At 31.4% G+C, this 24,140-nt stretch overlaps 1 protein-coding gene across 7 annotated transcripts in view; it reads right to left on the bottom strand.

The window, feature by feature from the left end:
• LOC146539960 (uncharacterized) overlaps positions 1–22,770 on the bottom strand; it is a 65,799-nt gene extending 43,029 nt beyond the window's left edge. For 5 of the 7 annotated variants that reach the window (XM_085207409.1, XM_085207412.1, XM_085207415.1 and 2 more), the window contains exons 1-2: positions 16,228–16,313; positions 15,422–15,673 (exon numbers count right to left, since the gene is read on the bottom strand). In XM_085207409.1, coding sequence (XP_085063535.1) covers positions 15,422–15,458 — 37 coding nt within the window. In that variant the 5' untranslated portion in view covers positions 15,459–15,673; positions 16,228–16,313. Of the gene's footprint in view, positions 1–15,421; positions 15,674–16,227; positions 16,314–20,025; positions 20,089–20,324; positions 20,546–22,707 lie in introns of those variants that run through there. The other 2 variants (XM_085207410.1, XM_085207411.1) reach the window with 2 other exon arrangements.
• Between the last annotated feature and the right edge of the window lie 1,370 nt (positions 22,771–24,140).

The raw sequence follows: 24,140 nt of genomic DNA, 5'->3' as shown, positions 1-24,140 counted from the left end.
TACCGGTAAATTATATAACTACATAATCAATATGAATAAAAAATATCTAAAACTACTAAACTATCATTTCACCAATTTTATCAGCATCAAACTAAAATTAACATCCTTTAGAAAAAATATACCTGTAGAGTTCAAAACTCAAGTAGGCTAAATCAACTTTTAGGTGGGTGGAAGTACCATAAAAAATAAAGTTTTCGGTTGTAAAAACTATAAATAGACATTTCGGTCAATATTGACGAAGGAGCGTGACACGGATACCGTTAAACAAAAACTAACTTTCGCCAATGTCACGTTTTTAATGTAAGCAGTGGGTAATCACTTTCCAAGTGGATGTCAGAGACCAAACTTTGTTTCAGCGAAAGTGGCGTACACAATAGAAATTACATACTGCACTGAATGGTGGCCAATTCCGACGAGAACACAAAAGAGAATAAAATAGACATCACTCGGAATTCTTAATTATGTTGTTTATAGTCATACTAGTGGACCCGAACGCGGCTACGCCCGCTTGAACTATACGAATATTTATTAAATATATTTATGAAATTATTTTCAGTTTTCAATAGAGAGATGCGTCAAGCAAGCTCATTTTGGGTGACGTTTTCTAACAACAAACTTTGCAAATGGTTGCTTAGCAACGACGGTTGTTATTAACATGGCGGAATAAATTGCATGTCAAAAAATAAGTATTTAAATATATTGGTATATATCGAAAATATTACAAATATGAGAAAAAAAAGTATCCTATGTTCATCCCGGTACCCTCAAGTATCTCTATATGAGTATTTTATCACAATTAAATTAGCGGTTATTAGCGGCAGACAGAGTTACTTTCGAATTTATAATATAGGTATGGATATTATAAAGGAATTAAAGTGCATAATTTATTTATTCATCAAATTATTATGTTTATGTTATTGTTGGCGATCCAAGCGCGGCTGCGCCTGTTTAAACTTATTGTTTTAACCAAATTATACGAAATCTTGACATAAATTAAATAACCTGTGTTATTCTTAAGGTAAAAGCTATTTTAATATAAATTTAATATAAATCCATTAAGTATTTTTGTGTGAAAGTGGATTAAACATCCATTCTCATATATTTTGACATTTACAATATAAGCAGGATTAGATTTTCAACTACTATCCAAATAATAAACAACTAGAATCGTAAAGCCAAGTATATATTTTACTAACTTTTGAATTAAATATCATACTTTTAAGAAGTTCATAATATTCATTGACTATATTCACACATTTCTCAAAACACCGCAAGGAAATCCTTGTAGTGCTATAACATTTTCTTTAATGCAGTACGTGAGGCAGTACGGCACAATCGTATTCATAACACGAGCTCGTATGGCACAGCTGTAACACTGTACTGAAATTTTAACCATACTTTTTATTGGAGACTATATTTCTCTATATTATTTATTAACTATAACTGTAAAAAAAATCATAAAATATAAAATAAACACTAATTTATCATATTACGACGTGGTTCTAGAAAGTTAGGTAAACGACTTTTTATTGATACATCTTGAGAGTGGAACAACCTGCTTCACCAAATACGTATATGAGCTATCACTAGTTTCACGCTAGACCCGTTGCTTAGCTCTCACCTTTCTTAATAGCTTTTGGAATGGAATATTTATAATGTATTGGTATCCTATAATAATTATTAAACAGCATATGGCTTTATCACTCATTCCTAGCTTCACGCTTTTCTTGCCTATCAGGTTAGACAAAGAGAACCTAGTGCTAAAACGCTCCATTCTCCGCTTTTTACCAACAAATTGACATATTGCGCTCTTTGACTATTTGTAATATGATCGAATAATATATACAAAAATTGTTTTTAAAATATGTGATATTCTTCCCATCCTGAATATCCATATGTTAGTTATATTATTTTCTTAATAAATGTATAATAAAGCCACTTGTACTTTATCTAAAGAGTAATTTACAACTGGCCACTTGTGGCTCCGGCTTGTGTAATTTAGCTAATCACAAATTACTAGAAACTCAACGCAAAGGAAAACCTGATAAAGTTAGATATTTATTTATCTACTAGCAGTATTTACTATACAAATCCTACAAATGCAATACAGAACCTATATAGATATTTGTTATTATTTAACAAAATAAAACTAGAAAATGTTCGAGAAATCAAATGAAAGACAACAATTTTTTTGAGTAAATAAGAAAATGTTAAGCAATTTCCAATTGTCAACTGTAGCATAAACTAATTGCATAAAAATATTGTGCGTTGGGTAAAGAACCTTTATTTTATTATATAGAGGAAATATATACCTTCGTAAATACATAAAAGTACATAGCATATCATGTGTGGTATGTTGTTAACATTTGCATAGGTTTTCTACATCTCAATAATTTCCATTTTGTTTTCAGTTTCACGCTATAGCAGGGGAGACAAAGGGAGCCTAGCGTCAAAACACTCCTCTCTCCATTTTTGTGATTTGCCTCGACACCAGAAGGAACAAATAAAAATATTAAATATTTCTCTTCCTGAAATGGAAATCGAAGCCACAACATTTCGTTCACTGGCCTTCAAAATTTGTACTAAAATCACCCAATTCGTATTGGCGTCATTCTTTACTCGTTAAAGAATTCAAAACGTGGGAAGCATCAACGAGACGAACATTTCATTTGATCAGACAGGGGTCTGGTAAACTTCGCTTTGATAATCCTATGTACGTACGCGCACACATGTGAGTTATAAGCTGTCACGACCCTTTGGATTCTTAGTAACTACATTTGTTAATGATAATTATAATTTTAAAAAAGTATTTCTTTTGAACACTGTAGGCCAGTCGTGGCGCAGGTACACAAGCGTGTGTAAACGCGACCAGTTGTGGGTTCGATTCTCAGTTGAGAAATTGAAATATTTACTACTTTTATTTCCTCGATGCCTAATAAACACGCCACGCCACGTAATGCCTTTTGAATTCGACGAACAGTGGGCAACGGTGTGTCATAACACTAATTTCCCTCTGCCTACCTTGCTATATGCGGGATACAGCGTGAAGCAAAAAAAAATACATTAAATAGGTAAATTATCTATATGATAAATAACAGTCTTGTCTAACATTATCAGTTTTCAATTCTTATACGTTGAGCTATAACTAGATAGTTATTGATAAGGAAAGGCGTATAACCTACAATTTACGCCTATATTATATTAAACTTATCCTGTTGTAACGACCGCCCACTATCCGCATGCAAGAGCTATTATTATTTTCAACACATTTTCGCTGCAGGCGCAAATGTTTACTTGTTTAATGATTGCGAAATTCATTTATAAATTCACGCCAAAATGGAAGTTTAAATAAAAAAAATAAGAAAAAAAACAGACAACCTAAAACTCCGTTGCAAATTGCAATACACTACCTATAATATGCACATATTAATATTTGAAATTAATTTATATTCTAATACGAGTAAGTCTAAGGACGCATATACTCAACGGAAACCATAGATTTTTATTCTCCAGTACAAGTAAATGATATTTTTCTCTTTCGTAGTAAGTATTATTTGATAAAATCGAGTTACGATTCAATCTTTGTTATGAAACCTTGAATATATTTTTAATTGGCGCTGTCTTCAACAAAAACATTACATACACAAAAAAGCTATACAATAAGCTTTAAAATTATAAAAGTTCACATAAGAGATGCGTAATACAAATTTGCATATTGTTAGGTCCTTCTTATATCAAGTAGACATTCTGATCTCATGTCTTATGATTCAGCTTACCATTTTAAGCAAGGCATTCTATAAACAGTAGGTCATTAAGCCTTAATAAGTGTTTTAAACTATTTCGTTCTATTGACATCGTCTAAAATAGTAGAGACGTAACGACGAAAAATAACGTATATTTTGTGAGTTTAAATCACAGCCATGGACACAGAACGTATAGAAGAAAAGAAAGAAGAAAATTTACTTTAGTACTTACATGAATAGTTTGAAATAAAATAATAATCTATACTAATATAATAAAGCGGAAGAGTTTGTTTGTTTGTTTGTTTGTTTGTTTGTTTGTTTGTTTGTTTGTTTGTTTGTTTGTTTGTTTGTTTGTTTGTTTGTTTGGACGCTAAGATCTCTGGATCAACTGGTCCGATTTACTTTGTTTTTGTTTTGTATGAAAGCTGCATTCTTCAGAAGTGCTATAGGCTATATAACATTATAGTACACATATAAACTAATATATTTTAAAGTACTTTCTAATTTGACATGCAATTTATTCTGCCATGTTAATAACAACCGTCGCGTCGCTACGCAACCGCGTTCGTTACCGCGTCATTTTGATATTCATCCTTATGAAAATAAATATAATAATCACTTTTAGCATTTCATCTAGATTGAAATTATAGTTTACTTTATAACATTCTAATAAATAATTAAGGATATGTCACTGATTCGCAATGACCTAGCCTTCGGGTGGCATAGTATGAGTATGACCGACGCGAAAATATTCTTATAGTTCAAGCAGGCGTAGCCGCGTCCGGGTCCACTAGTAACTTATAGAGACATAACAGATCTATAAAAATAAAATAAGTCAAAAGTCATTAAATAAAATAATTCCAAACAAATATCTAAGTAAGACAAGGACGCCAAATAGGCATGATTTAAAAAATTTTACCTTGACAAAAAAAAAAAGCGAAACCACAACCGACCACACTACAGACTCTTAATTAAAAGCATTGGCATGTAACAGATAATATCGGCAGAATATTACTGGCTCGTTGTATTGTAATCAGAGATGCAATGACTGTAAACACTACAGTACGAAATGGCGATGTTCCCACGACGCCGAAATAATAAAAATAATGAAATAATGAAACAAAGTAAATTATACATTATAAATTATGTGGATTGTGAATATAAAAATTCACACAATGTTTAAATAAATGACATTTAGTAATGATGACATAAAGATATGATAATATGCTTACTAATGCTGTATTAAAATTTTTATGTCTATCATTATGCCATTAATGCTTACCCGTTATATGGCAGAAGCCAAGCTGTAATGAAGAGAATTTAAAACCATTAAAATGTATTCCTATGGTGTATATAAATTATCTTATGATTTTATTGCCATTAACCAATCAATGAGGCAGTCCTGGTGATGGAGCACAAGCCAGCAGCTGTTTTGGGTTCGACTCCCATTCGGATGAATGAAATATTTAATATTTTTATTTCTTGGCTCTAGTGACAAATAAAAGCGTAGTGTTAAGTTCCGTCACTCAACACAGAATGCCTTGAAAATTCGACGGGAAGCGTGTCTTAATAAGAACCAAGTGCCTAACACTAGGTTCCCAGGTTCCCTCCATACCTCTTTAAACACTAATAAAAATGAAATAACCATACTTTTGTAACAAACAATGTCATACTGTTTGTTGATCGCACGCAAAGTAGGTCAATTTCACAAAGTACGGCTATATTTACGTATCTGCAAACACATTGTGAATTTTATTATCCTCTAAACCTGAAAAGCTGTGTGCTACATTAAAACTATCTTTAGTTGAGGTTCATTGGGAAAAATATATTTAATTGTTATTAACGTATTTGTATTTCATAGTGTAAAATTATGTCTAATTGATTTTAATATTATTTAGAAAATCATAATCTGTTTTTTTATTATCTAATAAAAAAATATGTATTGTATATCGTATATACCTCGTATATAAATCTTAAACATGTGTAATTAAACTGAGAAATACATACATGTATTACAACCATGATATTTCAAAATACTATTGTTTTGCCAACATAAGAAGTATAATAACATTCGTTTTACATATTTTAAAAAACTTACGCCACTTAATATGTGAAAAAAAAATATTCCATTATGAAATATAACTCTATAATAAGTTTATATATATATATGTAGTATGATTTAAAAATAAAGCAACAGTCAATGCTAGCGCCCCCGCGGCATACACCTTGGCAGCTCCGCACTTGGCACGTTACGTAAATCGATCACATATATACGAGTGGGAGGAAAATGAATGTGCTATAAAATTGCGACAATGCCATTATGTTCTAATGACAATAAAATTAAATTACTAATCATGTTTTAGTAATTGTAGGTTGGCTATGAAATGGATGAACTAACAAAAATAATTTCCTTTTTATTTGGTCAAGGTATCAACACTAGGTTCCCAGGTTCCCTTTGCCTACCTGCTTTGTGATGGGATGGTGATACAGTGTGCTAAATTTTTTTTTTTATACACAATAATAAACAAATGTTCTAGAAACTAAAAGTTCTTTGAGGTCACATACAGTTAAATTTTAGTTTTTATCGTTAACAAGAATATACAGATATCGTAACGTTGCTTTTAGATACAAAAATAAAATGTAATATCGAATATGTGGAACAGTTAACAGGAAAAATATTAGATTTCAATTTCCAATAAATAGAACACGAGCGGAATTAATGTAAACAAATAAATATACGTTTTTAAACTGGCATATTTTGACTCCACGAATGAATTGACGAATAGAATACCGCCATTTTATAATTCAAAGACAGGTAAAAACATAGAAGTCTGCCAAATCCCAAGATTTAATAGGTAATTTGTCACCAAAACAACAAAATATAAAAGGATAGGATATACGGTTACACACACATATTTTTTCTCATAATTAGCCTGTATATTTCAGTCATGCTCATGTTACAAGCTTGGAGGAAAAATTAAGCTTATTTTTAGATGCGTGTTTTGAATATGTAGTGTATTTTTATTTATTTGAAAGTAAGATATCAAATATTTAAAACTATCATTTCCTCGCTACGGTAACGAGGTAAAGCGCGGCGTTAAGTTCCGCCATTAAACATACAATGCTTGTTGAAGCATTGATGCTTCCAGAATTGTATGTCCTGGATATATAGTTAAGCTAAAATGTCACATACATACACAAGTAATGTATTTTAAAACTAGGTACGACAGGTAATGTCAATTTATAGTTAGTGATACTCTCTATTCGCAGAGATTGTAGAAGAGTCAAAAAGAAGAAGAGATGAAGAAGAATTTGTAAGAGATGATGAGCACCTTAATAAACTGCGTGCATTGACTAAAAAATAATTTATCTTTAAGTTACGGATATATTTACAAATAATTCTTACATTAAAAAACAACAATACTACACATCAACACTTATTGGTTTCTGTCTAGAACTTTCTCGAATATCCAAATTCCTTTTTAATCTTATTGTTTCATGTTTCTGTATTTATAATGCTTCAAAGACATAGCACCTATTAGACTTTTAATCCCCTTAAATTCTTGCGATCGACTGAGCTTGCACAATAAAGGCTTTATTCTTTGGAAGCCGTAAACTACTTCACACTTCGTAATATCTGTTAGTTATTACACATCGAGTCTGTTCTACATCTTAAAAGCTTCTGAATTAAATTCCTCTGGGTATTTTTAGTCCTACTCATAACAAGAGTTATCAACAAGTCTCAAGTATTCCTGTATTTTGAGTACCGACGCCTACTATTATTTAAGCTTACTATATCTTTTCACTAGAGGCCGCTCTAACACCGGTATTACAATTAACACCGTTTTCTTTCAAATATTTCAATTTATGAATGAAAACGGCGTTTCAAGATCGATCTCAGACTTGAGAGCGGTTTATAGATATGGACCTAAGTTTGGAATATCAAGTTATACATATACTTTTTTTTAATTTAATATCGAAATGTTAAATATTTATTAAAAACGCATGTTAGTAGTATTGGAAATGTATTAAATGTTCATTTTTCAACTTTTCACAGTTGCACCTTCTACATCTTTTTCAAAAGGTGAACCTATTTTTCTATCACACATTATTTCACATTTACAATCCACTCGTGTATTATTTAAGACAAAAGATATACTCGTAGTTACTTTAAACAAGAATAAAACCTTGGTCTATATTACACCACGTAAGTCAACTGGGTCGCGATCTGTGTTAATACATGTTAGCTAAATTGTAAGACAATTGAATTTCCTTTAGTCTTAGTTTTGAGTATTTATTACATAAAAAAAATTGGAATAGCAGTTGGGGTTAATCAAACAGTACTGTAAATACTTGTAATTCTTAAATATATTGTTTTGTCAGTTTTTATTACTTTAAAAATTTCTAAACTGAAATAATAAAGAATCTAACATTTATAAACTCACATTTAATGTACATTGATATAAAAACCAATTAAAAACTAAAAATTTAATTCAATAGAAAAAAAACATCGTTTATTAACGAACAAAATGTTAAAAAAAAACAAATTACCTATACCTAAAGGAACCTATGGGAACCTTAAAGACACTGGATTTACTAAATCAAACGACTGTAATAACATTAACCACAATACTTCCAATACCGATCTCCAATTATAGGTTATTGCCGTTCGTCTAGATCTAGAATGACTGCAAAACGTCTTCGTATCGAGTCGTCGAACAGAAAACTTGCAAGGAAAAGTTGGCGTCGCGCCAAACGTCTAGAAGGCGAATACTCGTTTTAATCGCGTGCCAAAAGGAAACTCTTATTCCTTATTCGTGTAAGTAAATTCCAATGCACTTCGAAAGTGAATTTTATTGTAATATTTCAGAATCATTTTCATAATCTTAATGCAATATTATCAGTCATCTCGTGCAGCCAGTGTACCGTGGTAAGGCGGATTTAAATTTATAAAAGGCGCAAAGTTGTGAATGTAACTCGACGGTTGTGGGTTCGATACCCAGGCGCGGGAATTAATTATTATTTATTAATATTTGCATTTCTCTGCTTTAGCAACCATGGCAAAAGCCCGGCGTAGAGTTCCGCCACTTGAAAAATTCGGCGGAAAGTGGGGAATGGAATGTCTTAACAGTAGTTTCCCTCTTCCTATCCTGCTATATACGGGAATAGAGCGTGAAGCTGAAAAAAAAACTTCATAAAAGAAGCGACTTAAATAACAGTTTTTTAAGGCCTTTTGTAACTCTTGTCTAAGTTGACGTCGTTTACTTAAATTTCACTCGTTAAGCATTATAAAGATAATGATTATTAACAAAGTTTCTGGGCTGTGAGAGTAAATTAATAAAACAGTCACGCCACCTTTGCTCCCGGCCACAGTCACGTCAAGTAATATCAGCCTTCCCCGTTTAAAGGGCTTTCAGCATTCACAATCATACTTAAGTTTAAAGTGGATTAATTTAACGCCTGTTTAGAATATAAATTTAAACTATTTTCGAATTAAGTTATAATTTAATTATATTTAGTAGCTTAAAAATCTTTTTATGCTCGAAGATATATTCGTATGTTATAATGTAACCAATAGATATCTAAGAAAAAAAATAAAAGCACGTACTACGCTTCAAGAAGTTCAAGCTATAATAAACTTTATTCGTATTGTAAGTGCATAGTTTTTTCCTTACAGTCAGTCAAAGATTTGTATCGACTCAGACGGGAGAAGCGCATAAGGGGCCGCGCAACTTTCTGGTTCACCCTAAGCTCTGGCAAGTTCTTGGAAAAACAACGAAAGAATATTACATACCTATATATAGATTATAACGGTGTTGTTGTTCGTATACACAGGATATATGTATATTTTATCTACGTTTGTATATTATTCATTTAATATATAAAATTATATTCCAATTAAACATTCCAAATTTATAAAAAGAATATCTTCCTGAATCCTATAAAAATGTACAATCGAAATAGTAATAAATTATAATTAAAATAAATAATTACTATGATAATCCTTAAAAAAATTGCTTAATTCAGAAAATAATATGTTATCTTTCCGAAACAAGGTAGGTACCTAATCTAATAAATTATCAAGTTAGTTGGGGCAGATTCCCCTAGGAATATTCTTGTTAACGCATTAGTTTTCCCACCAGTACCTACACACTGAATGATTCATCAAATCGAAGTTGTATTACTCAGAGAGAAAAATTTTCATTTGCAAATTCGTAAATGTAAATCTTTCTCAATGGGACTGGTTGTAGGTTCGATACCCACTCGAGAAAATGAAATATTTATTTAAATTAATATTTTCATTTCTTCGCTCTAGTGTAGAGGTAAAGCGCGGCGTTGACTTCCTCCACTCAACACGCAGTACCTCCAGAATTCGGCGGAACATAAGGAACGGAGTGTCTTAACACTAGGTTCCCTCTGCCTACCCTTGACGAGTGCGGGATAAAGCGTGAAGCTGATACTTACTGCATAAAAAATGCAATAAGCACAGCGTGAAAATAAAACAAGATGTGAATCCTTCCAAGAAATTTTTCAACTCTAGGGCAACTTTTTGGCATACTGAATGGTTATTTAATTTTCAACTTTAGGTTTCTTTTTTCTCATTTGATTTACCATTCATTTGCCTGATTTACAACCATCATGTTGTCAGTCTACATATTATATTTCATTCGTTACAACTTAGCAAACTAACATGAGAGTTAGTTTAGTGTACAACTTATCTATAAATAAATAATTAATTATTAATATAATAAGTGCATTTACTATAATATAATAAAGGTGTACATATATATGACAAAAAAAATAGTACGTGTTCAATTTTGTTCTAAGAACTAACATTTTTAATAACTGTGACAAAACATGAAAATCAAACCTTGGACGTGCCTCAAAAACAATTCGTAAGCATTTTAATTACATATATTATTGATTTACTTTATTTTTTAAGTATTACTTATATACGGGTAAAGTATACGGCAGATGCGAAGGCTTATTTCACCTGGTTTAAAAAACACCTTGTCAGAAACAACGTAGCTGACTTCACCATGTTTGGTATCTGTACCGTTTCATGTTTGCCTTCTCTTGACCCTTTCCATTATCGATTAATGAATGCATTTAATATTTTTTTTATAACTTCGAACATTCTTTACATAAGTAATATAATAGGAATTTTCATATATTAGGTATTAATTAATCTTCGAAGCAGGGGAGAGAGAAAATCACTAGTAGGTAAGACATTCCTTTTTAGATTTTCCTCCAGAATTGGATATATTGGTAATGAGTGGTGGAACTCAACGCCGTGTTTCCGTGTCATAGTAGAGTAATAAAAATAATATAGTCCCCCGAGTGGAATCCAACTTACGACCATCGCTTACAATCAGACCTTAATTAATATTTTTAACGTATTTTATAGCAATTATTGATCTGAAACTTCAAGTGTACGGCAACATGGTTTACAATGTTGTAATATATATACTTCAATAAAGCAATACGAAAGTAGACGCCGTGTGTGCACGTTTTATAGTGTAAAATGATTTCCACATAAAATAGAAAGTAAACGTGGTTCATGTCTAGTTCAACGGCAAACGTATTCTTGCAAATATTGTCACGTTCCTTTTTTTTAATATCAATATTTCTTATATATGTTATATTAATTATATATTTTTAACTTCACGCTGTATCTCGCACATAGCAGGGTATACAGAGATATCCTGGGAACCTAGAGTTAAAACACTCCGTGGCCATTAAGATATTTCCTTTCCCCAAATTCTGGAGCCACTGCGTATTGAGTGCAGTGCAGTGCAGTACTCCTTAAATATTTAATTTCCTCCAGTGGGAATCGAACCTACAACTTGTGCGCCTGCACCACGACTGGCCTCAAAAAATTATAAATAATTTTATTAATTAATAATGAATATTTACTTTGAATAGTTAACATCCATGTCTAAACTGTTAATAATTACAAAAACAAATAACATTAAGTGCCGGAGGTATTAAATGAAAGTTGTCTTCTAAAAATGATTAAGTATGTGTTACATAAGCTATAAATCAAAATACTTTGGAAAGTTGCAAATCTAGTTGGATGGTGCGTTTAGTTTTTGTTAGTCGTTAAAATGAGTCATTAAGTGATTTAGCAGTTTCATTTGCAACATTTACATGGCCAAAATAGACATTTGTGTTAAATACTTACATATAGTTACGCGAAGGAACGCGAAGGTTGTGGGTTCAATCCCCACTCGAAGTAAAATTTTTATTATTTGAATTCTATCTTTGCCCTGGCCCCAATGCTAACGCTCGCCACTGAGTTCTGCTTCTCAACAAGCCATACTTGGAAAAAATCGGCGGAGTGTCCTAACACTGGGTTTTCTCTGCTTACCCTGCTGTGTATGGAATACAGCGCGAGCTGGTTTTTATATTATCAATACGAATATACAAGTTAAATATTATATACATACAATTGGCGATATTAAAATGAATACATAGCCAGACTCCCTTTTATTAAAAGACGGTAAATCTGAAGTATTATATTATTCTTACAATGTGTATTTTTTCTTCCAAGTCAGTCGGGACGGGTCAATATTTACGTAGATTGCGAGGGGGATCGATTGGTGGCGGAACCCCTGTCCCCAAACGAGGGTGCAGTCGAAGGTAGCCTTGCATGCGGGCGGAACGTGACTCAGAGCACTATCGCTATGCATAATCTATAGGATTTATTTGCTATCAAACTCAAAATATCGTTTAATTTGTTCGTTTAATGAGAAACTTGTTATTAGAACGTTACCAAATCAGTACAAATTCACGCTGTAACCCGTACACAGCAGGGTAGGCAGAGGTAACCTGGTGTTTTCCCGGTGTGTTGAGTGGCGGAACTCAACGACGCACAAATATTTACTAATTTTTAAGCTAATTTATATTTAAAATAAATATACATTTTTCATTTTACTATAATAATGGCGTCACTAAATGAGGCTATAGAGATGAGTGAACAACATTGTATAGAGAATAACAATAGAACGCCATAAGTTTCAACCAAATGCCTCGTTAGCCTAACAAAGGCGAGCAAGTTTGAGGCGAAGTGAGGCCCACACAATATCAACGTTCACTACACTACCTGGATCTATACTTCCGATCTAGTTTATGGTTGACCGTCGTGCCGTACTAATATATGACCTATGGGGAAGTAAACCGATTGAAGAACAAATAAACGTGTTTCATTTCAAACTATTTTCTAAGCTGAGTAAATGAATTTATAATATTTACATTTTTTATTTTTTATTGAGGACGTAGTGGCATAGACTGTCGGCATTATGCATTCAACAAGCATTATGGTTGTGGGTTCTAGCCCAGCTTAGAAGTATTATTGAATTACCTATTTAGAATTTCGTCACACAATATGTTTAATATCTCATAAAAGCAAAACCGACCGAAAAAGGGGACATAGAGTATTGACACTAAGTTTTCTCTAGTCTACATACTATACGAAAAGCCTATTTAACTTATCTATCGAAGTATAAATTTTAAAATAATCTGTGTAGTGGACATTTGACGAATACTATTAACGTGTTATTCAAGAATTCAATATTAAAATTCAGTTAACCACTGAGTTATTCGTTTAATTAAGTTAAGCACTCCATATATGTATGTAATTTAATGAGGACACAAGGCTATTAATACTTAAGCGTTCACGTCCTGCACATAAAATATCTGGTGATTCACTATAGAAGGGGTGCTCTAATAAATCACGATAAGCACTACTATATTAAATAAACGCCTACTTATATATTTTTTTTAAATCACACGTTTTTTCACAATAGGTGTTTATTTTTAAAAAAGATAGTAATTTTCTTTTGTAGCTCTCATAGAATAAGATAAGAAAACGTCAACAGTTGTTATCTTTAAAATTATTATGGCTTATCTGATATTATTGTGTACATATGCTCATAAAGAAATGGATGTACTTAAATAAAATAAATAAGAACAAAAAAATTACGAAAGAAAGTTATATAATAATGCATGATATACGTTAAGAATTGTGATAATATGGTACTAATTATCTTCATCAAATGTCCATTAATCTTTCTAAGACTAAGAAAAGTTGTATAAAAGATATATTTTTGAGATATTTCATTCTACTATAATACAAGTGGTATAGTATTGTAATTTAATTAAACTTGAAATTCTTCAAATGACATATTTCATATTGTAATTTTAAATGCTCAGTTATAATATTTAAATAACAAGCTTACTAGGATAGGTGAAACTTTAAAAGAATGATATTTAAAAAGTACATGCTTCAAAAGTCTCCCTTCATTCCAAAACGGGGGAGAATTGATAGTCAGTAGTCCTTTAAAGGACACCATTGTTGAATCGACGTCAATAAAAGTAGTAACGAGCGTTTAAACTCACTGGAAGGATATGAAGGTTCAGACGACGATAACCCCTAAAATTCGTTTTATTCAAAATAAGTGTAAACTATCGTACACACTATTAGTACAAAAGTAAAAAAAAATATACAGGATATAATAATTTCCTTGGTCATGGATTTAGTGGATTTGATTGCTAAGGGGTGGATCCCAGGTTCGATTCCTAACCAAGTCAGATATAGCCAGGTCCTAATATTCCTGTTATTACCTTATTACGCAGAAGTGACTAAGCCGCAGTCGTTTGGCACACATACTTGCGGTTATTATTTAAGTTTTATTGCATTCATGATCGTGATCAAACCGCGCCCGGCCTCGACAGCCTCAATTACGCCAATGAGGGACCGGCGCGGGCGCGGGCTAGGAGTGCGGACGGCACAATCATCTCAATTCGTCGTTAACAGTTGAAACAGTCGAATTTTAAATATTTTGAACGTTGGGATTTTTCAGAGGAAGATATAATTTAAATAACAATAAATAAATACATCAGCTTCACGCTGTATCCCGCTTACAGTAGGGTAGGCAGAGGGAATCTAGTGTTAAGACATTCCCTTCCCCATTTTCCGTCGAATTCTGAAGAGATTGTATGTTGACTGTTGAGTGGGAGAGGTCACCACCGTGATTCGATACCAGAATGAAGAAATGAAAATTTTAAAAAATCATTCCTACGATAGGTATCCAATCTACAACCAGTGGCGTTTACAGTCTTGTGTCCTTACGCCACGAATGGCCTCAACATAAATGTTATGCGTAATATTATATTTTTCATGCTTTAATAGTCATAATAAAACGACATAAAGGAGTGTAGTTTTGTATTATTATTCCGTACTGTAAGGCGCTTAATTAATTTCAATGCATTGCCTAAATTTATAAATTCTATTTGTATTTGTCCGTAAAAATGCAGTAAGTGCCAATTCTTTAGCATATGTGAAATGTTTATTTACTAACAAATTCACGAAACGAATTTTGACTTATACAAACTATCAATAATAAAAATATATTAAATATATAAATATTAATTATGAATATATTAACATTTGGTCTCATTCCACATCATTATTTCGGAATGCATTACAAAATGAATCATAAAATCACGTCATAGCGAAATGATTAAAGCTGAAATGACTGATTACTACTCAAAAATACTCTTGCAGGTAGATGCAAAACCCATTTTAGTCGAATAATGATGAAACCAAATGGTTAATTTTTTACTTATTAAATTGTAGGTAGGTGGTAAATGTAAATTTGTAAGTGCATATTTACCATTCGGGCGAAATTCTGAATACGTTTTGATCCGCATATTCTTTTCCCAATGTATCCTTTATGATTGTTCGATAGAAACGCACTATCTGTTGCCAGATTCCTTCATCACAATTCACATACAGCACTTGGATAAATCACATCACATTTTGCGTCTATTGATTATTGTTCAAAAAGGATACAAGTTACTAAGAAAATTAATTTAACAACCACTTTTCACATTGTTTTTGCACACGACAAACACAAGTAAAGAAACTGTAATAAAATGTTTATAATAATAAGAATAATAAATAATAATTTGAATTGATTTAAAGGGGCGTAGGTATATAACGTGAGTAAACGTAGTCGGTTGTACTGCTTGATGTGACAGCTGCTAGCACAACGCGGGGCGCGCTATCCCGAAATTCCCTATCCGTGTATTAGACGTCTAATGAATGGTTGAATGAGCGCGCCGCGAGCACTGGTGTGAAGTTAGACGCATATGTCAAAGGGATGACGGCTGACGGGAATAGGATAAAAATAGAACAGGATTAAATAGAGTATAGCGCGACTGACGCGGTAATATAAAAAAAATGAGTAATTAAGCTACACGGAAAAAGAATACATTAAACGAATAGCATTGAATATATCGCAATATCAGTGGTTACTTTCCATTATTCAATGATGAATAAAGAAATTCCTTGAATAAAATATAACGTCTTCATAATGTTAGTAAAACAATATTAATTATTATGAAAACAAGCAGTACAACACCAAAAGTTTTAACAATTAATTTTTAAAGTAATGTATACAAAATAAATAACACTAACGTTGTTAATCGGATCTTGACTACACCACCGCCGTGTAATACGTCAAACGCGCAGGCGCAGTGCGCGTAACTGACGTACGCATGCTCACTAACTTCACTCCATAAAGCGTTGACAACATTTTTCGCGGCAAAGTTAAAAGTTCAAGTTATATGAATTGCTTTAAATTAAATGTTAATATTGTAATTGTAAACAAGAGTAAAAACTTTTTGGAAATGATACTTTTATTATTAAAATAATTGAAGATGTAAACAAAAATTAACCGATGAATCCTGTAACAAAGTAAGTATGCAATACTTATCCTTAGATAATGATTTATATAACACTAAAAGAAGTCTGCAGTAAGCTACATAAACTCTTCATACTGATGCCAAATAAATAGAAAATAGAAAAATAAAAACATTGAATAAAGAAATTTTAGTTACATTCGCGATCTCATTTTTCACTACCGAAAACTTAACGGTACATTTAGCAAGCAACTCCAAGTAATGTGGGGCCAAGTGAATGACCTCACAGAATAAGACAGCGTGTATAGCAATCATCCCTATAATATTTCATTCTGTCTAATCCTTATTGCTCTATTTTTATTAACACTCGCAGATAATTCATTTTTTATGGGGGCTTATAAGTGTAAGTTCACAGTTTATGATTAATTTCATCATTATATTATATGCAAATGTGTACTTTTACATTCACCGATGAATTTAAAGTATGATAATTAAATAATAATTATTATTCCTCCTAGATACTAAATTTCTAACTTAGATTTCTACGTAATTCTACTTTGTATAGCTATTTCAATGATAGAAAAACAAATATTTAAATACTTTTTATAATAATATTATATTTAACAAAAAAATCTTATAAATGTATGTATATTGCTGTATCCGGAGCAAAAATCTTAATTTTGGATGCAGATACGAAGAAAATTTATTTTTTCTAGCGCCATCTAGTGTCATTTTATTACATTTTATTGTATGCACTAGTAAACATCAACACTGTCGACTAAACAATGTATTTTAATCAATTGAAGCCAGATGTCGTTTGTTATGAAATTCAATATTCTCGAGGGCTACTTAAGTTACAATATTCGTCAATCTTTGTAAGCTGATACTGATATGGGATAAGATTATATTACATAACAATAGATTTACATAAGCAGTTGCCTATACTTTTCATTGGTGACATGGTCCATGTTTTAAAAAATATGATTTAAGCCTAATAAATAAAAATTTTAATTTAAAGAAAAATATCACTAAAAAAATATGAATGTCATGACAACTTACAGAAAATTTTAATTAGTGCAATTTAAAAATTGTTTACTTTTATTTCAGTTAGTTACATAAAAATCTAAAAGAAAAATAATTCTATAATATAAACTACCTGTGCTTAACTTCCGCTTTCTTTTCTTGTATATGAACACATTCGCATCCCCGGTACACTCCTGATAATAAACACTTATCGCCAAGTCTATTATCTTCGCAAAAACACACAGCAATAGGCCTATCATGTTAACTGATGAAATCAACACAGATTATCTCTTATCTAGTTCGAGCTACACTGAAGGTCGTCTCTTTCTCTTTCTAAGGTTGAGTTTCATTAGAGTACTTTTTATTCTATTCTTAATATAATATCGTAACACTAACTTCGCACATATTTTGTGTAAATCTAATAATTGTACGTTCCACATCACCTTTAGTGTTTAAGAAATAAACAAACACTGTACTGTTTAGTTCCAGTTTATACAGTGGCCAACACGTTTATCTGTAGGTTATCACAAACTTGATCCTACAAACCGTTCAAAGTCAAGTCTACGACTATATATATATATATATGCATGTCTTATAATAAAATCACTTTACGCTCCGGAAGTCTTGAAGTCATATCTAAATATGGCTTAAATGACACACACACCATAAAAAATTTAATAATTTCAGGAAATACATTATGTAAGTACACTTTTAGTAATAAAATCTAGATTTTTTATTTGTAAAATACACTGAAACTGGTTATTACTAGGTAAATAATACGTAATGCATAATATGAAACTAACAAGTGATACCTTTGAAGGGCAGGTGTATTATGGCCATGCAACAGTTAAGGATGAAGTATTTGTCCTAGCTAGCGGTAATCAGTAAAGGCAGGTGGTACGTGTTATTTATAACGATGTGTTAGAGTGCATAGACCTCATATCTAAGGTGGTAATATTAGATCCTGCTTTCTATTTTGAAAATAATATGTAAATTATTATTATTATATTAGTTTATTACTAATTTTCGAATTTCCTTGCTTTGTCGTTTTTTATTCATATTTTGGTTGTGATACCTCATAAGAAAGTTAATTATTTGTTAATGTATTTAAATAATTTGGCAGCAATTTTTAATAGCATTTTTGAAACAGATATTTTACATTTTTTATTTTTGATAAGGGTTCTGCTTGTGGCACTATAGGATCAAATTATTCAGAAATAGCATCGTCTACTCATTAACCGACTTCAAAAAGAAGGAGGTTATCAATTCGACTGTATTTTTAATAGGTGTATTCTATTCATTATTAGAATTACAAATAACTCTGTATAAGAAATGCGATAATAGCGATGATATGTTCAAATATAATTTTAATTTAAAGATGATAGCCAAAACATTATTGCACACAAACATCTATTACATACTCTGAGTTGTCGGAAGAGAGAGAGATTTGCATCGGTAGCCTAATAAAGAATGGGTAAAGAGATAAGGTATCTCGCTATCTATAAGAAATGATCCAAGAACCTTCGTTTCGTTTTTAGGCGTCCCCCTAAATTGAGTAAAACCAAGAACTAAAGATTAGGAATTGCATTCTACTACATTACATTACATTAATAAATGTATGTTTTAAGATATGTAAATCTTTATGTATCATGGTGACCATTTTTTTTAAATCTCTGATTAAATTAAACATGGAATTATACAAAACTAATTGTAGCCCACAACTTTGCTTACATATTGATCATAAAATATCTTAGTACTTTCCAAGAAACTCCATGCCAAATGCTGACTTTCTATGCATCACGAAAGAGTTTTATATAATAGGTAGATATAGATTACATAGGTACCTACTTCATCGCTTTGGTTACTATACAGAATAATTTACATATATTAATAGTTGATTATAATAACAATAAATAATAATCAAGAGGAATAAGTGGGTGTATCTAACATTTTAAATTGCACTACTAAATATGCAGTGAAGCCTTGGGCATTGCATTTGTTCACGCTTGAACGTAGGTCTCAGACGCGAATACCGATATCGTGACGTCCGGAGTAGGTTTGCACTTATAATTTTAATTAACTTTTATTCAAAAATGTCTCTCACGGGAAATAAACTTTCAAATTATTTATATTCATTTTATTAACTTTAAAAGGTTATTGTATATGAGGATGCAAACTACTTAATAGCTAACTACCTGATATGTAAATAAAGTACAAACCAAATATAACCTACTCAAAAGACAACGATGAAAATAAATAACAATCAAAAATATAAATGAAATTACATTCGTCGTAAGATATCACTAATAATTTAGCATATTCCTGTAATATACTAAATTTAAAAAATCTACGTCGTTTGGTATTTCATAGAGATGATTTGAAATATTGTTTAACCTTTTCCCTATTTAATTACTACCAAATTTGTTTTCAATTATTATCTTGTTTGTATTTTTTTATTAATTAAGATAAATGACGATATACTTTGCTAAAACATCAAAAATGATTATAAAAATAAATGTATCAGAAAAATAAAAAAAAATAGAACACTCACCCAGCATCCTATTCACTTCCTTTTCAGTCATCGTCGTCCTCGACGTTTTTCATTGCGGATTTTCTATAACAAATACGAAAAAATATACATAATATATACATTTGTAGGCTTCTAGCTCTCATAATTTAAATTATATCACTGAATTGCTATTGTAGAGAGCTGCTTTAGAGCGATTTTGTTATAACATATAAGAGTTATTTCTAAACATGTAAATCATCTTTTAGCTAATTTATATCTGTAATATTACGTTATTAGGTAACTATTATAATATAAGCAGAAAATTACGTATTGGCCATTACCTTAGTATGTACTCCTTTACTCCAATAGAACGACGGATAGAAAGCACAAACAGTAGCACAGACACTGAACAAAACTTTTAAAATAACGATAATTGTACAAAATTATTGTATCTCATTGTATTGTAAATAACTTTTCACTTGGATTTAGTATCATTTTGCTAAAATTGTATAAAACATTGTAAAGATTTTTTAGATTCTCGTAGAGGCATCTCTCTACGAGGGTTGAAAGGCGGATCGCGGAAATGCACGACTATCGCCGAACGTTGCCGAATGCTAATTCCGCGCAGGGCCGTATTCTAACTGTGACCTCATTGAAAATTATAATTTATATAACACTTTACAAATATTTCAAGGAATAACCTATAAGAAAGCCAATGAAACCGAAAGAAACCTCAAAACTTAGTGAAATACGCAATTAGTCTTTGTTATCATTTGAGCGAACTTATTTTCTGTTCGAGAAATAATTTAATTGTTCTAAAGTAATAATATTTCAAAAGCTCATATCGAATTGTGTTTTAGATTTAAACTATTACGTGATATTTTAACCCAATCCGTGCCTGGCGCACCCTGCAGTGAGGTCGTCGTTTTGACGCCATGTTTTTCACGCATGCGCCTTCATTTTCCATTACGGAGCAATCACTAAGCATATAACGTAGATGTATAAGTATGAATCTAAAAGTGTTACCATTTTAATATTAAAATTAAACTTCTCTATTTAAAAAAAAATATTGCTAATATACGTTTAAAAAATAATTAATAACAAATAAATTTAATATTAAAATATAATATATTATAGGCATTAAAGGTGTAAACACTAGTGTCCTATTCTAAGCGCATTGACAGTAAAGCTTGGGATCAATACATGATGACGTCACACCATTGAGTCAACGGAAGACTTCCCTTCACTATACGGAAATATCTAACTCACTCCATATAGAGCATGCGATGGTCTCGTTTTCTGCTACAATGACCATAAGCATCTATCTATATTTAGATTTGCAAGTAATTTAAGTTATTATTTAAAGTTGTAGTTGGAACTTACAGTTGAATTAAATTTATAAAATTACAAATTATAACAGCGTAAAGCTAAAACAGTATATTATTAAAAAAATGTTAAATATTTTACTTCCTCGAGTGGGAATCGAACCCCTTCACCATGACTAACTCCAAATATATGCTATCAAAATAATATTTCTTATAATAATAGCGCTATGAGTGTACTCAATTATATTCAACGTACTTCAAGGACAGTAACATTCCCAATTAGGTGTGCATATTGATTCTATTATAATCGACCAGCGTCATTTCGACTATTAAGCAAGAACGCATATAAAACAATAATAACAATACAATTTCCCTCCAATACGTTTTGGCGCCATGGGACGTTTTCGTGATAAGGGAATAGCTAAGCCGTAAATGGTTAAATAAAAGAAAATATATTTATTAGAGGCCAGTTGTGGCCTATCGGCACAAGTGTGTGACTGTAATGCAGGTTGTGGGTTCAATTCCCACTCGAGGGAATGTAATATTTAATATTTTTCTTACACGCAGGGAGTTCCGCTTTTCCAGAATTCGGTGGAAAGTAGGAAAAGTGGTAAAGTAGTCGTATATATTAATAAGCTTACTTGTTTACATTATTTTAAAATTATGAACAGAATTTAATTTTTATCTGATTCTGTTGATGGCTAGATGCCAATTGATTTTATAAGTACGTTAATTAGGTTATTCTTGTTATCAATTGTAAATGAAATCTAATCAATTAGAAATACAATTGTGGAAATACAATAAAACATACACTTGAAAGCTATTGGGTGAAAGTGCAAGTGTTTTTTAACTAAACCTTGTTTCACACTGTGTTCAGTATTCCTCACTGTAATAAATGTTATCCTTATATTATTTACACTTCGAGAAACCACTGTAAAATTTAAACTAAAAACGAAGTAAATATTTAAAAAACTCTCTTGTTTTTATTTCACTGAATGCCGCCTACAACTAGCAGTAATTCGGCAAGACTGAGTAAAGGACGTATATAAAAAAAATTAAACAATTCGCTGTTAATCTAAAGTATCGCGTACTAGCATAAGTATTAGAAGCCAATTTAAGAAATCAAGAAAACGTATGAAATACATCAATTAGACTGGTTTTGTTTTTATAACCGATAATATTAATTAACAGCAAAATATTATATATGTGCACTAGTAGTAATAGTAGAGCACTTGTTACAAAAACAATATTATTTCTTCATTTATTTTATAATTAAAAAACACAATTTTCTTTAATGTCCATTCCAGTCCACGCACAAACAGAAAAAATATGAAAAAAAACGCGAATTCAATAAATTTAATTTATCTTAAGCACTAAGATCTGGATACTATAATCTCACACGTAATAGACTTGTAATAGCGGCTCACGCGTGCCGACCGCCCGACGAGATTCTCTACTGTTTTATTTTTAAGCTGGCTCTACACTTCGGCCGTGAAAATATTGCAAAGGTGTATGTATACGTAACGTGACCATTTGTCGGTCGGCTCAAACCAGGACATTCCAGGGTTGGATTTCAATTTTTCAGAAGCTTTCGTCCTCGTTTTTGTTTTTAAAATAACTTTAATTTTTCTCGACGATAGCATCCTATTTTTAGGTATAATTGACAGTTTCATAAATAATTAAATAGTTCCGTTTTTAAAAACTAGCGTATTGCGATACTCATGGAGATGACTTGAGGAAACTTGTTTCGACCAACCAAATTAACATGGCATTCTGAAAAAACGGGACATTCGTACGTCCCTGGTATATTTCGGTACACCGGGACGCAAACGAAAAACAGGACAGTCCCGTTCACAACGGGACGCCTGGTCACGTTATGTATATCTACGTATGTAGGCAGTGCATTACTCAAACTTGATGAGCAATCCACAATGTCGTTCGTTGACTGCGTCGAGTACCGACACCAATTATATTAATTAAGCAATATTAGTACTGTGAGATGCGCGAATTGATTTCACAGTTCATTGTTTATATGAGGTTCATATACGATATATTAACATTTTTTTGCATAAAAAATATGTTATAAACTAAAATTAGAATTGTTCATGTTAATTCTTGATGAAAAAAATAATTTTAAAGCTTTAACCAATGTCAATTTCTAGATTTTTCGATAATATTTCTTATATTATGTACCTTAGTAAATCCCTACAAACTGAAAGTCAAATTTTATCATTAAGTCTTTATAATTTATTCAATAAACGAAGGCGATGTCTAGATAAGAACGATAAGAAATACTTAGTATTTAGGTATATTATAAAAATAAATTATAAGAATTTTTTTGCTTGTACGAAATTACTATTTTAGTGACAAGGCCATCTGCTGTACATGTAATCTGCGTTTTGTGTTCTGTATTATTTTTGTACTTTTCTGCTGTTTTTGTTTGGATTTAATTTTTTTTTGCAGAGCAGAAAAAAGAACCTATTTATAGTAGTTGTAAAAATATGACAACAATACAAATACTTAAAGATATTCATTACATAGTGTGCACTATATTAATTTGCCTTAAGATCTAATGTTTCAATCGGATACATAGTCTGTTATGGTTTCAATGTCAACACGAAATCAATTACGTGGCTTTCTCTTATAAATGTATTATTTTTAAATATTTTTTTTATAATGCCTTTATCATTTCATTGACAGCGTGGCGTTGAGTTCTGCCACTCAACACGCAATGCCTCCATAATTCAGCAGAAAGTTGGGAACACAGTGTCTTAACACTAGGTTCCCTCTGCCTACCTTGCTGTGTGAGGAATACAGCGTGAAGCTGACCTT

Source organism: Heliconius melpomene, chromosome 3 (assembly GCF_056956725.1).
Source record: "Heliconius melpomene rosina isolate 202511_hmr_F chromosome 3, ASM5695672v1, whole genome shotgun sequence".
Classification (NCBI taxonomy): Eukaryota; Metazoa; Arthropoda; class Insecta; order Lepidoptera; family Nymphalidae; genus Heliconius; species Heliconius melpomene.
The sequence above is the reverse complement of the archived record's forward strand: the minus strand, read 5'-3'. Positions and strand labels throughout refer to the sequence as shown.